The 10,244-nt window shown below is 50.0% G+C and overlaps 2 protein-coding genes across 2 annotated transcripts; both read right to left on the minus strand.

Annotated features, from left to right (window-relative positions):
* Positions 1-8: 8 nt before the first annotated feature.
* Positions 9-3,181, minus strand: SPAG8 (sperm associated antigen 8). Its single transcript, XM_056117433.1, has 7 exons — positions 3,174-3,181; positions 1,397-1,892; positions 1,115-1,283; positions 864-909; positions 663-777; positions 511-573; positions 9-397 (listed from the first exon to the last, which is right to left on the minus strand). Exons 1-7 carry the CDS (start codon positions 3,179-3,181, stop codon positions 287-289), a joined length of 1,008 nt encoding a protein of 335 aa, XP_055973408.1. The 3' UTR covers positions 9-286.
* A 1,162-nt stretch (positions 3,182-4,343) lies between these two features.
* Positions 4,344-6,824, minus strand: HINT2 (histidine triad nucleotide binding protein 2). The gene is made up of 5 exons (XM_056117288.1): positions 6,716-6,824; positions 5,020-5,160; positions 4,820-4,924; positions 4,652-4,724; positions 4,344-4,528 (listed from the first exon to the last, which is right to left on the minus strand). Exons 1-5 carry the CDS (start codon positions 6,794-6,796, stop codon positions 4,437-4,439), a joined length of 492 nt encoding a protein of 163 aa, XP_055973263.1. The 5' UTR covers positions 6,797-6,824; the 3' UTR covers positions 4,344-4,436.
* Positions 6,825-10,244: the final 3,420 nt, after the last annotated feature.

Below are 10,244 nucleotides of genomic sequence, written 5' to 3' on the forward strand. Positions count from 1 at the left end.
CAAAAGTTGTGGTGTGACAGTCTGGGTTAGGGGCATCTTCAAGGACTAGAAGCAGCTTATGGAATCGTGGAATAAACCATGTCAAGAGGTGTGAGGTCATTTTATGTTAATGCTTTTCACCAAGTGTAGATGGAAGTCACTTCCCACCTGTGCAGCAGACAAATAAGAATCCATATTCTATACCCTGCTTCCACCCTCAGTCCCTAGACAGGAGTTCTGTCCCTTCCCACCACCCTGCCCTCTTGCTTGATGGCAAGGGAGGAGAGAATCCTCCCTGTCCTTAAGACTAGTCCTCAGACTCATAGGGCAGTGGCTGCCCTAGAGACAAGGGCACGGGTGTTGAGAAGCTGCAGTTCTTCCGGAATGGCGTGTCCAGTGTCCTGATGTAACTGACCCCCTGGAAGAAGACCAGAATGAGGACAGATTCCCCCTCCCTTCCCCCGCCTCTCCTCCAAACCACCACAGCCTCTTCCTCCTCTCCTCACTGCCAACGCCCCATCAGTGTCTCACCGGCAGCTGCGATGCTCTCTGTAACCAGAAGGTTTCCGGCTGCTCCTGCTGGTAGTTATGAGGCTGGGAGAGGAGAGACAGGATAACTCTTGGAGTAACTCTTGGCTGGAAGCTCCTGCTGTGCAAGGGGGGCTGGGGCTGGGGTATCTCACCTTTTTAGGGGCAGGAGGCCCTGCCTGCACCAGCTCCCTTTTATAGTCCCGGTGCATTACGGATTCCATCTCACACTGTACTCTGGTGAGCTTCTCTTCTGCCTGCATCTCTTTCCTTCGGAATTCTGAGAGGGTCAGGGGTTGCTCCCCTGGCTTCTGCCTTCTCCCCCGCTCCCCTTGTGCCTCAACCGAACCTCTCACCTGATCTGATGGTGCAGGAGTATCTCAGTCATGGCTTCACGTTTTCCTGTGTGAGGTGGAGGGAGAGACAGAACAGAGACCGTGATTATGAAGCAGACCCTTGGGAGACACAAGTGAAGGAAGAAATGGGGGGGTGGGGTGGAGTAGCATAGCTGTGGGGATACTAAACTCATCAGGGTGGAACAACCCAAAATCCTACAGAAACTGCTTTCTCACGAACCCATGCTGGTTCAATCTCTCATGTGTTACACCTTTAGATGGTTGCCCCAGCCGCATTGGGTGCTGATATGAATCTCGCTGGGTGGTGCTGAGGCGTGCCGGTGCCTGCAGGGTCAGCAGTCCTTGGTGTCCGTTTCGGAAGTAGTAACTCTCGGAGCCATCCTGCATGCTTGGGACTTGATCCAAGTGGTTGGTGGCTCTCTGTGGGCCACAAGTTGAGTGACACGGACATTCTTCTGGAAACCCACCCTTGTCCTACACTACTGCCTCCCTCGGGAGCCTTGAGGGAATGGGACGGGTCAAAGCTTCATTACCTCCTCCGTCCAGTTGTGGAGAAGGCACTGGCCTCTTGGCGGGGTTGCGGTGAACACTGGACACGGCCCTTTGTCTACGGGGAGCTTCTGTACCCCGTAGAGGCTGGGCTCCGAGGGCTGCAGAGGCATGCAGGGCGGTTGTTTCTGAGGACTTCGTTTATCGCACGGACTGCAGAGGGCATCGGTGTTGAGAGCAACACCGGCGTGGGGCTCACAGGGAGGGGGCGAGCCAGGACAGGGCTCATGGGCAATGGTGGGGTCCCGGGCATAGCTGGGACCACGGACGTGCTCATAGCCTATCTCCGGGGTAACATACACGCTGGAGCAAGACTCATCCTTAAGTCTGCCTGAAGACGGAGGCACGGGCAACCCAGGGTCACAGCCGGCCGAGGACAACTTTGGGGCGGTTGCAGTTTGTGTAGAAGGCTGCAGCACTTGTAGCTTCGGGAACATCTTCTGCACGCGAGCCTGATTCTTCTCCACTGGGATGAAAAGTCTACAGATTCCAAAGGAAGTGAACGCGCCCACGCTGGCGAAAACTGGGCAGAGGTAAGTCCAGCGACGTCTATCCCAGCACGCCTCGAGCCCGAGCCCTGCTGCGCTCAGCCACCGACCCCAGGTTGCTATAGCGACGGTAAATAATTCCAGAGTCTGCGCAGAACTCAAGCCGGGCGGAAGTCGCCACGGTCGGGGAAGCCTGCTTTCCGGTCGTCCGTCAGGTTTCGGTTCCGCCTGAGCCCGGCCTTGAAGGTTCCGCGGCCAAAGGTCTTGCCACGGGTACCTCATTCAGGTCGTCTGCGTTTTTCTGCGGTGGTTCTTTGTGTTGCGAACAGGCGCAGAGCTGTGGTATCAGGCAAAAGCCCACTTGGTGTGTTCTTGGTGGGGGGGGGGGGGGGGCGCAACAGTAACTTCCCTTTATTTCATTCTCAAAAGTGAGGGGAGTCTTCAATTTTTTCAAAGATGAAAATAGTTTAGGTGGTAGTTTAAAGGTAGTGATAACTGGGGAAGGGGAGTGTTATTACTTAAAGGGAAGTAAATTTTGGGGATGCAATTGTTGGGATCGGGAGTTCCCTAGCCCTGGGAGGCACGGAGAGACCAGATAGACACAATTCCTGCAGGAGTAAAAACGGGGTTTATTTAGACCAGCATGCTGGGGCTCCGCAGCATACCCCAAAATGAGCAGTGGCTGAGAGCCCCGAACTTCTTCAAAGGGGATCTTATATAGGCCTTCACTGGCCGTTACAGCAAAGCCCGCACATTTCATAGCCAATAGATTTGTAATAACATATACTTTCTTAACCAATCCATTTAAAAGTACCTCACTCCTTAGCCTATAGATTCAAAGATCAGCATTTACGTACATCGATTGTCAGCACAAGCAAGGTTATAGCCGGAATCATTAAGCCTTAGGCAATCTCCCTTGACCATCCTCGTTTTGAGTTACCCAAGTCTGCAGGGTGCTTTAGTGAGACAATACACTCCAGGAAAGGGCAATTTCCCCCAACCACCCGCATCCTGAGTTATCCTTTACCCAAATCTGCAGGGTGCTTTACTGAGACAATACATTTCAGGAACAGTAAATACACCTGAATCCTGTCACACTTGGTTTAGAAAGAAGTTATGCCCTGTTCACTTTCCAAGTCCCCTCTCCCCCAGGTGCAAAGCAGCCAAGCAGTTTTACAGAAAGCAATGTTGCAAGTTAGCTGAAGTACACAAAAATTTGATGCCCTAATATGGATTCTTTCACAATGGCATCAGTGAAAGGCCTTCACATTACCTCCACATCCCCTTAACCCCTAGCTTTTGGGGGTAAGTGGGGACTTGGTGGCAAATCACATGCATGCAGCCCTGGGTTTGATCCCTCACACCATGCTCCCAGCCTCATTTCTACTCCCCCAATTGTAAAGTTGGTGTCTAAATAAGGGCTTGGATAGACCAGGTCTCACTCTGTTTCAATCTTTATCTACTCATTTGGTCATATTTCAACTACTTTTCTAGACCCTTAAGCCAGGCAGATACAAATCACGAGAACTCACATATCTATAGGTAAAAGTTCTCACAGAGAGAAAGTGCCTGACAGAGGCAGGTGGGGGTGATGTCGGTGGGCCCCACGGGTGACTTATGTGAAGTGGGAAGGAGAAAGACAGTCACTTTCTCCCCAACCGCCTCTGCCACCTGGGACCCAGGGTTACTGGGCTGTTGTCTCACCTCACAGAAAGGAATTTCGGGAGTAGACAAGCAGTGAAGTAAATAGATTTTATTTGGAGAATTTTTAAGGTGCGGAGTGGGGGGGGGGGAGAAAGAGAGAGAGAGAGAGAGAGAGAGAGAGAGAAAGGTTAGACACGAAAGCATGAAAGTACACATCTCAAGAGGGGAGATGTGGGCGATACATGTGCTCGGACACATGGGCGCAAGCACACATGGGCTCGGGGAGCATATGCACGCCCTTCCTTTGTTCAAGGTGGCCTTTATAGGGTTTTTCCAACCTGCCCCCACGTGGGACTTCTTCCCAGGTAAAAGTCTGTTGCTAAGGAGGTTACCAGGGAGGATGGGAGTGGTGATGGTCTTCTTTGAAATTCCTTTCCTGGCCTTTTGTTCCTGCAGGAGCTTCTTTGGGTCTGTTGCTGAAGCCAGGTGAGGATCTTATTTATATTTAGCCTTAGTTCCTGTTTTCTGCAGGGCTGGTTTTTGTCATTGCTTCGGGAGGGGGGCCTTCCCTGTCTACCTGCCTACATCAGGGGGAGGGGGAGGGAAACTGGGGGCATTACAATGGGAAATATATACTGGTGAAGGAATAGGTGTTGGAAAGTTATATAAATGAACTCAATCCAGTTCAACTGTATATCTCACTATGATTCAATAGATAATGTTCTCACTAAGCCTACTGTTAAGGGTATGTGTCTACTTGGGGCAGTTCTTCAAAAATAGTTAAGACAAGGATCCAAAATTGAGAGTGAGCAGGTTTATTAGCATCACAGGGTCCCCTTTCCTCCAACCCTTCCAAGCATCCAGGTCTGGGGTCTTTGATCAGTTGGTAGGTTCAGCCTGGAGGCCACTGGAGCTGTCGCCCTCCAAGTACGTGAATGTGCAGGTGATACACAGACTGTGCGCCCATTTTCCCATCGTTGATCACTGAAATGGAACTTGAGGTTAGGAGTGGGTCCGGATCATGGGAAGGTCACAGAACAAAGACTGTTTTGAGAGGCAGGTGTAAGAATTTATAGGTCAGGGTTTCGAAAGCTGAAAATTACATACCTACTCGATATCCATCTCCCAGCCCCTGACTCTTTGCTGTCTTCTTGGCCACAAGCAGAAGGTGTCCTAAAAGCTACATTGAAAGGGCAGACAGACAAGGTGGTTTCACTGAACAGAGAGCCAAACCTCTAGCTGGTCCCCGTCAAACCTTGGCCCTGTTCTTCCTACCTGCTGGTCTTCTTCTTCAGCCTGGCTTATCCGCGGAATGGGTTTCTTAGGAATGACCAGGAAGTGTACAGGAGCCTGAGGGGCCACGTCACGGAATACCATACACTGGGGCAGGCCAGAGGTGACCATGTTACTTCAACAGGCTGGATGTTAGCTGTGATATTCCTAAGGGGATTGAATGGGTCCTAAGGGCACCCCACCTGCTGGTCCTCATAGAGAATGTCAGCTGGAAGGCTTCGATCCAGGATACGGGAGAAGATGGTTGGGGCCGGTCCTCCACCAGCTGCCTGCTGGGCCTTTGCCACTTCATTCCCATCAGTCACACCTGAGACTCCTCGGACCTGAACGTGGGTTAGATGTAGCCAAGACAGGAGTTGGTGACACCTCTCCCATGTATTCAGGCAGGGCTGGCACAGGCTGGGCTCTAATAGTACTTAACTTCTCCCTTCTAACAACCTATTTGTGGTTCCCACACCAAGAAAAAGTTCATATTCAAGGCATCAACAGCAGAGATAGGACATGGGCTTTCTTGGCAGGGGCGAACAGGTTAAGTCACAGGCACTGGAGCTGAGGAGATGGCACAGTGGGGGCAGGTGCATACTTTGTATGCAAAAGCCTGGTTTGATCCCAGGCATCACATTGTCCTCCAGTGCGACCCTGAGCACCCAGCAGGAACACTGCTTGGTGTGGCCCCTAAGCAAAACAAAAGTTACACAATACAGGATTCTGCAGTGCAGTTGATTCTTGTGCCTATGTCAAGGAAATGTGGTGCTGTTCAAAGGAAAGACTGCAGAAAGGCTGCAGAACGAGCACTTGGACAGTTCCTATGTTACCTGAGATCAAATCCTTCTAATACAGAGGGACTGGGAATGGTTTGCATTCTCTCTTAAGACTGCCAGCTCTTTCCATTTGTCCTCACCTTGATAATAGGTTCCCACTTTCTTTTCTGACTTATAAGGAATGTTACCTGTTTTATTCTTGCTTTATGGCCGTGTTTGGCAGGAGGTCTCTGGTCGGTCACATTTGCTTTTTTGGCAAGTCATAGGGGTTGTGCTCAGGGATCACTCCTGGTGGGCTCAGGTAAACATGTGGTGCCAGGGACCAAACTGGGCCATAGCATGCAAGGCAAACATCCTACCCGCTGTACTATCTTTTCAGGTCCTTGCTCTTTTTATTTTTAATTTTTGGTTGGGGGGGGGGGCTGAGTCACACCCGGCGATGCTCAGGGGTTACTCCTCACTCTGCACTCAGAAATTACTCCCAAGGGTGCTCGGGGGAATGAAATAAGGGTTGTCAGGTTCAAGGCAAGCGCCCTACATGCTGTCCTATTTCTCCGGCTGGCCCCTTCATCTCTCAACTGTGTATTTAAGTCCAGTGGCTTGAATCTGTGCGGGGAAGCTGTTCAGTGAGTGAACTCGACTACCCGTGTATAGCGGGACAGACCAGGTTGGGGGCGGGAGGCAGTCGCATTAGGGTGGGGGGTGGGGGAAAATGGACAGGATGAATCTGAGCCTGGACGCATTCTGGCTCCTGGAGAAGACGCGAGGTTAACTCTGCTGCAAGGATTGGCTGCAAGGTAAGGTTCGCGCCCTGCAGGGAGCATTAGAGAGGCCGGCTCAGGGCAGGCCTGGGCTTCGCGGCGGGCTTAAGAGAAGGCAGTAATTGGGCACGGCTGAACCCCGTTTCTCCCCGCGTTGCCCACGCCTCTGCAAAGACACAGCTCGGCGCCAGGCAGCTCAGGCGGCCGCGAGGGCCTGTCCGACGTCAGTGCACAGCCCTGGAGGGCGCCCCACGGGGCCGGGCGCGCAGAGCCGGGATCTGGGCCGAAAGACTCCCGGCCCTGAGGGCGGTCGATGCCTGCGGGACCCCCTCCTTGACCCCGCGGCCACTTCTCACCTGTGCCCCCCGTGGCCCCGCAGCCACCAGGGCCCGGCGCGCCACGCGCAGCACCGGAGCCAGCACCGCGGCCGCCGCCATCCTCCGGTCTGCTGCGCGGAGCCCCGCCCTCAGATCCGGAGGCGGGGCCAGGAGTCAGCTTCGCCATCTCATTGGCTCGCTCTCCCAGGCCTCCAAGAAGCCACTAAAATTGTGGACTCACCTCATTGGCCTTCAGGAAGGTGGGGCTCTGAGGTACTGGACAACTATTGGGTGCTTGAACTAACAGCTAGCCGGAGTCCAAGGTTCTAGGAGTCCCGGGAAACAAGAGAGCGCGTTGCATAAGAGAACAGCGAGGTTAAAGATAAACTGGGGCAGGCTCCGGTGTTTTTCAGTTTGGGGGCCACACCTGGCGGTACTTAGGACTTACTCCTTACTTACTCAGGGTGCTCCGGGACCGTGTGCGGTACCTGGGATCCAACCGGGGTAGGCTACGTGAAAGCACCTTACCCGGCCACCGAGAGGCTTTGTAAGTTCATGGGTAGATGAATTCATGGCCAGTATTTCCCATAAGATAGTTTCAGCGCCCTGAACATTTCAAAGAGCTTAACTTTAACTCATCTAAGGATGTTTCAGTTTTATATTCTTAATATTCTAAGAGAAAACAACTTTTAATTTGTTTTCAGGGGATATTTTTCTTTCTTGGCCCTTTTGTTGTCGTTGTTGTTGTTGTTGAGCGAGACTGGGAGTGTCCTCTCTTTGCCCAACTTGTTAATAAGCAAAGGAGTATATGATGCAGGCTCCTTCCTATTTAAATAGGTAAGATAAGGTTAGCTTGATGGCATTTTCAGCAGTTTACTGTTGAAGATAAGGGAACTGCATCATAAACAAGGAGGATAATTCAAGGGGGTGGCTGGTGAAGCGATAGTGCAGCGGGTAGGTGCTGTAGGTTTTGCATGTGAAGGACCCAGGTTTGATCCCTTTGCAGGAGTGATCCCTGAGTGCAGAGCCAGGAGTAACCCCTGAGCACCACAAATGACCCCTTTCTCCCCAAAAGTGTATTTCACTCTGTTGGAATATGTAATTTTGACATAAATTAAAATACTAAACACAAAATACTTATACACCGGTTAAGTTTAGAGACATTTAGAGCTAAGGACAAAAGCCAACACTGCATTAAAAAAATTTTTTTTAGCATATGGCTTTTCATAGGTACTTAATGATTATTTATGAATTGGGTAACAATTCATGTTCCCTTTCATTTTCTTTTATGTCTGTGGTAGAAGGAGAGCACTGGGGAGTGCTGCCTAGTAATCTAGTTAATTTTATTGGCCCTTTTAAATATTGTCTGCCAAAGAGGTGGCCAGTCAGATAATTAATGGAAATAGCTAGGGAGGGGAGGGAATAATAACACTTAAAGGATAACACAGGTCAAGCAATCCCTCTTTGACCCCACTTTGCACCAGACCCAACAGCAGTCTCTTTGCTCTAATGTTCTTGTCCTGCAAATTGAGCTTCTCTCTAACCCCTCACCTGTGCCCCAGGAGAGCAGCAGCGATTCTTATCCACATGCATGTGGCTGGAGAACTAAGGAAGCCAAAGGGACAAAGAGTTTCTGGGCTAAGGGCCTTGAGAGGCACCCGTGGAGCCCCTGTGACAGACCACAGATCATCAACCACTGACCAAGATGACAGCTGGGGGCTTAGACAGACCAGCACTAGACCAGTGTGGACCCTGAGAGATAAAATCAGTGAGAGATGAGCGTAGACCAAGGATGGCTTACATAGGAACCAGAATGAGGCTGGGAGAGAGAATGAATATCAGGGATCTGAATGTACCTTCTGAAAGTTTTAACATAAATAATGGTTATGTCATAAACATCTGGAATTTTGTATGCTAAACTTTCATCCCAAGGAGCTGCCAATGAGGAACTAAACCAGTTTTCTGGTGACATACTGCATATTCTTCCACTTTGACTTTGTAATGACTTCTTTGAATGAATTCATCATAATAACTCTTCCTCCACTGTAAACTATAAGTTGAATTAATTTCAGTTTTGAATGGACATTGTTGCATTAACTGCATATAACTAAGTAATGAGGAAATTTTTTTTTACCTGTGACGATAATATCAAAATCCATTTAGCATAGTTATATTAAGTCCTTTCTCTCCTAGTGGAGAGAAAGGACTTAATGACCTGTGGGTCAAAGGACTTTGACCTGTGACTTATTCCAAGAATTCTAGCAGCCAGGAATGTATTTCTTACATTGAAAGCAAAGACCACCATTTCTCAACTGGCTATTCTAAGGGGGCCATAGGTGAAAAATCACATAAATAGGGGCCCCAGACATGAGACTAGGTGTCCACAGCAAGGAAACAAGGACAGAAGGGACCACAGTCAAGAAAAGATTGCAGACCAACACCGGTATATCTTCCCTAAAAATGAGGAAATCTGGACTGACCTCTATGTGTACCCTAGAGATGTGCTCTTTAACCTTTCCACAGCTGTGGACTGGTGCCAGTCCTGCACACCACCCCATGGACCGACACCTATAACCAAGGCTGTAGACCAGTGGCGTTCAACTCTCTACCACTGCCAGCCTTGGTAAATGAAGACCACTGCTCTGGAGGCTACAGTTCTCTGTAGAACATCTGGGAGAGGAAAAGTTTCTAGAGCTGCTCTGAATTATGAGAATTAAGCAGTGTAGATGGGGCTGTGATAGTGCAGAGATAGTGCAGCAGGTGGGGCACTTGTCTTGCATGCAGTCAACCTGAGTGTGAACCCTGGTAACCCCTATTGTCCCTTGAGCTCCCTGAGTGATCCGAGTGTAGATCCAGGAGTAAGTCCTGAGCACAGCAGTGTATGGCTTGAAAATAAAACCAAACAGAGTCTGGAGAGATAATATAGTGTGTAGGGCACTGACCTTGCACAAGACTGACCCAGGTTTGATCCCTGGCATCCCATATGGTCGCCTCAGCACCTCCAGGAGTAATTCCTGAGTGAAGAACCAGGATTAACCTCTGAGTATCACAGGGTGTAGCCAAAACAAAACCAAAACAAACCAGAATAAAACAGAGGGGCTAGAGCAATGGTACAGATAGGAAATTGCACACAGCTAGTTCCAGTTCAATTCTTGGCACCTCATATGGTTGGTCCCCTGAACCCACCAAGAGTAATCCATGAGCACAGAGCCAGGAGTAAGACCTGAGCACCTCTGGGTGTGGCTCCAAAGCCAGCGATCAAAATCAAAGTGGCCTTTAGATAAGTAATCTAGGTAGATACTTTTTAGAGGAAGAACTAAGCCAGAAGGGATATATAAGTATAAAATTCTTAAAACTGGTTATTTCTGGGTCACAGAACCCATTGTCAGGATCACCTACTCCCCCCCTTTAGGGTCATCAGTGGGGCTGTAGAGAGAGTACAAAGGTTAAGATGCTTGCCTAGCAGGCAGCTGTGGCTGCAACTCCAGTTTGATCTGATTCCCAGCACTACATATTGCTCCTGAGCTCTGCCAGGTGTGGCCACCAAACAAAAAGAAGTCAATTGTGG

Source organism: Sorex fumeus, unplaced genomic scaffold, assembly GCF_029834395.1.
Source record: "Sorex fumeus unplaced genomic scaffold, SorFum_2.1 ptg000034l, whole genome shotgun sequence".
In the NCBI taxonomy this organism is placed as follows: domain Eukaryota; kingdom Metazoa; phylum Chordata; class Mammalia; order Eulipotyphla; family Soricidae; genus Sorex; species Sorex fumeus.

Excerpts from the sequence above, each read along its gene's own strand:
- SPAG8 (XM_056117433.1), bottom strand. Across the intron at positions 910-1,114 it reads GCTGGGGCAACCATCTAAAG|GAAAACGTGAAGCCATGACT; the intron begins GTGTAACACATG and ends CACCTCACACAG. Across the intron at positions 778-863 it reads CTCCTGCACCATCAGATCAG|GAAAGAGATGCAGGCAGAAG; the intron begins GTGAGAGGTTCG and ends AGAATTCCGAAG.
- HINT2 (XM_056117288.1), bottom strand. The coding sequence starts at position 6,796 with ATGGCGGCGGCCGCGGTGCTGGCTCCGGTGCTGCGCGTGGCGCGCCGG. Across the intron at positions 4,925-5,019 it reads TTCTCTATGAGGACCAGCAG|TGTATGGTATTCCGTGACGT; the intron begins GTGGGGTGCCCT and ends GGCCTGCCCCAG. Across the intron at positions 4,725-4,819 it reads CTGAAGAAGAAGACCAGCAG|CTTTTAGGACACCTTCTGCT; the intron begins GTAGGAAGAACA and ends CTTTCAATGTAG.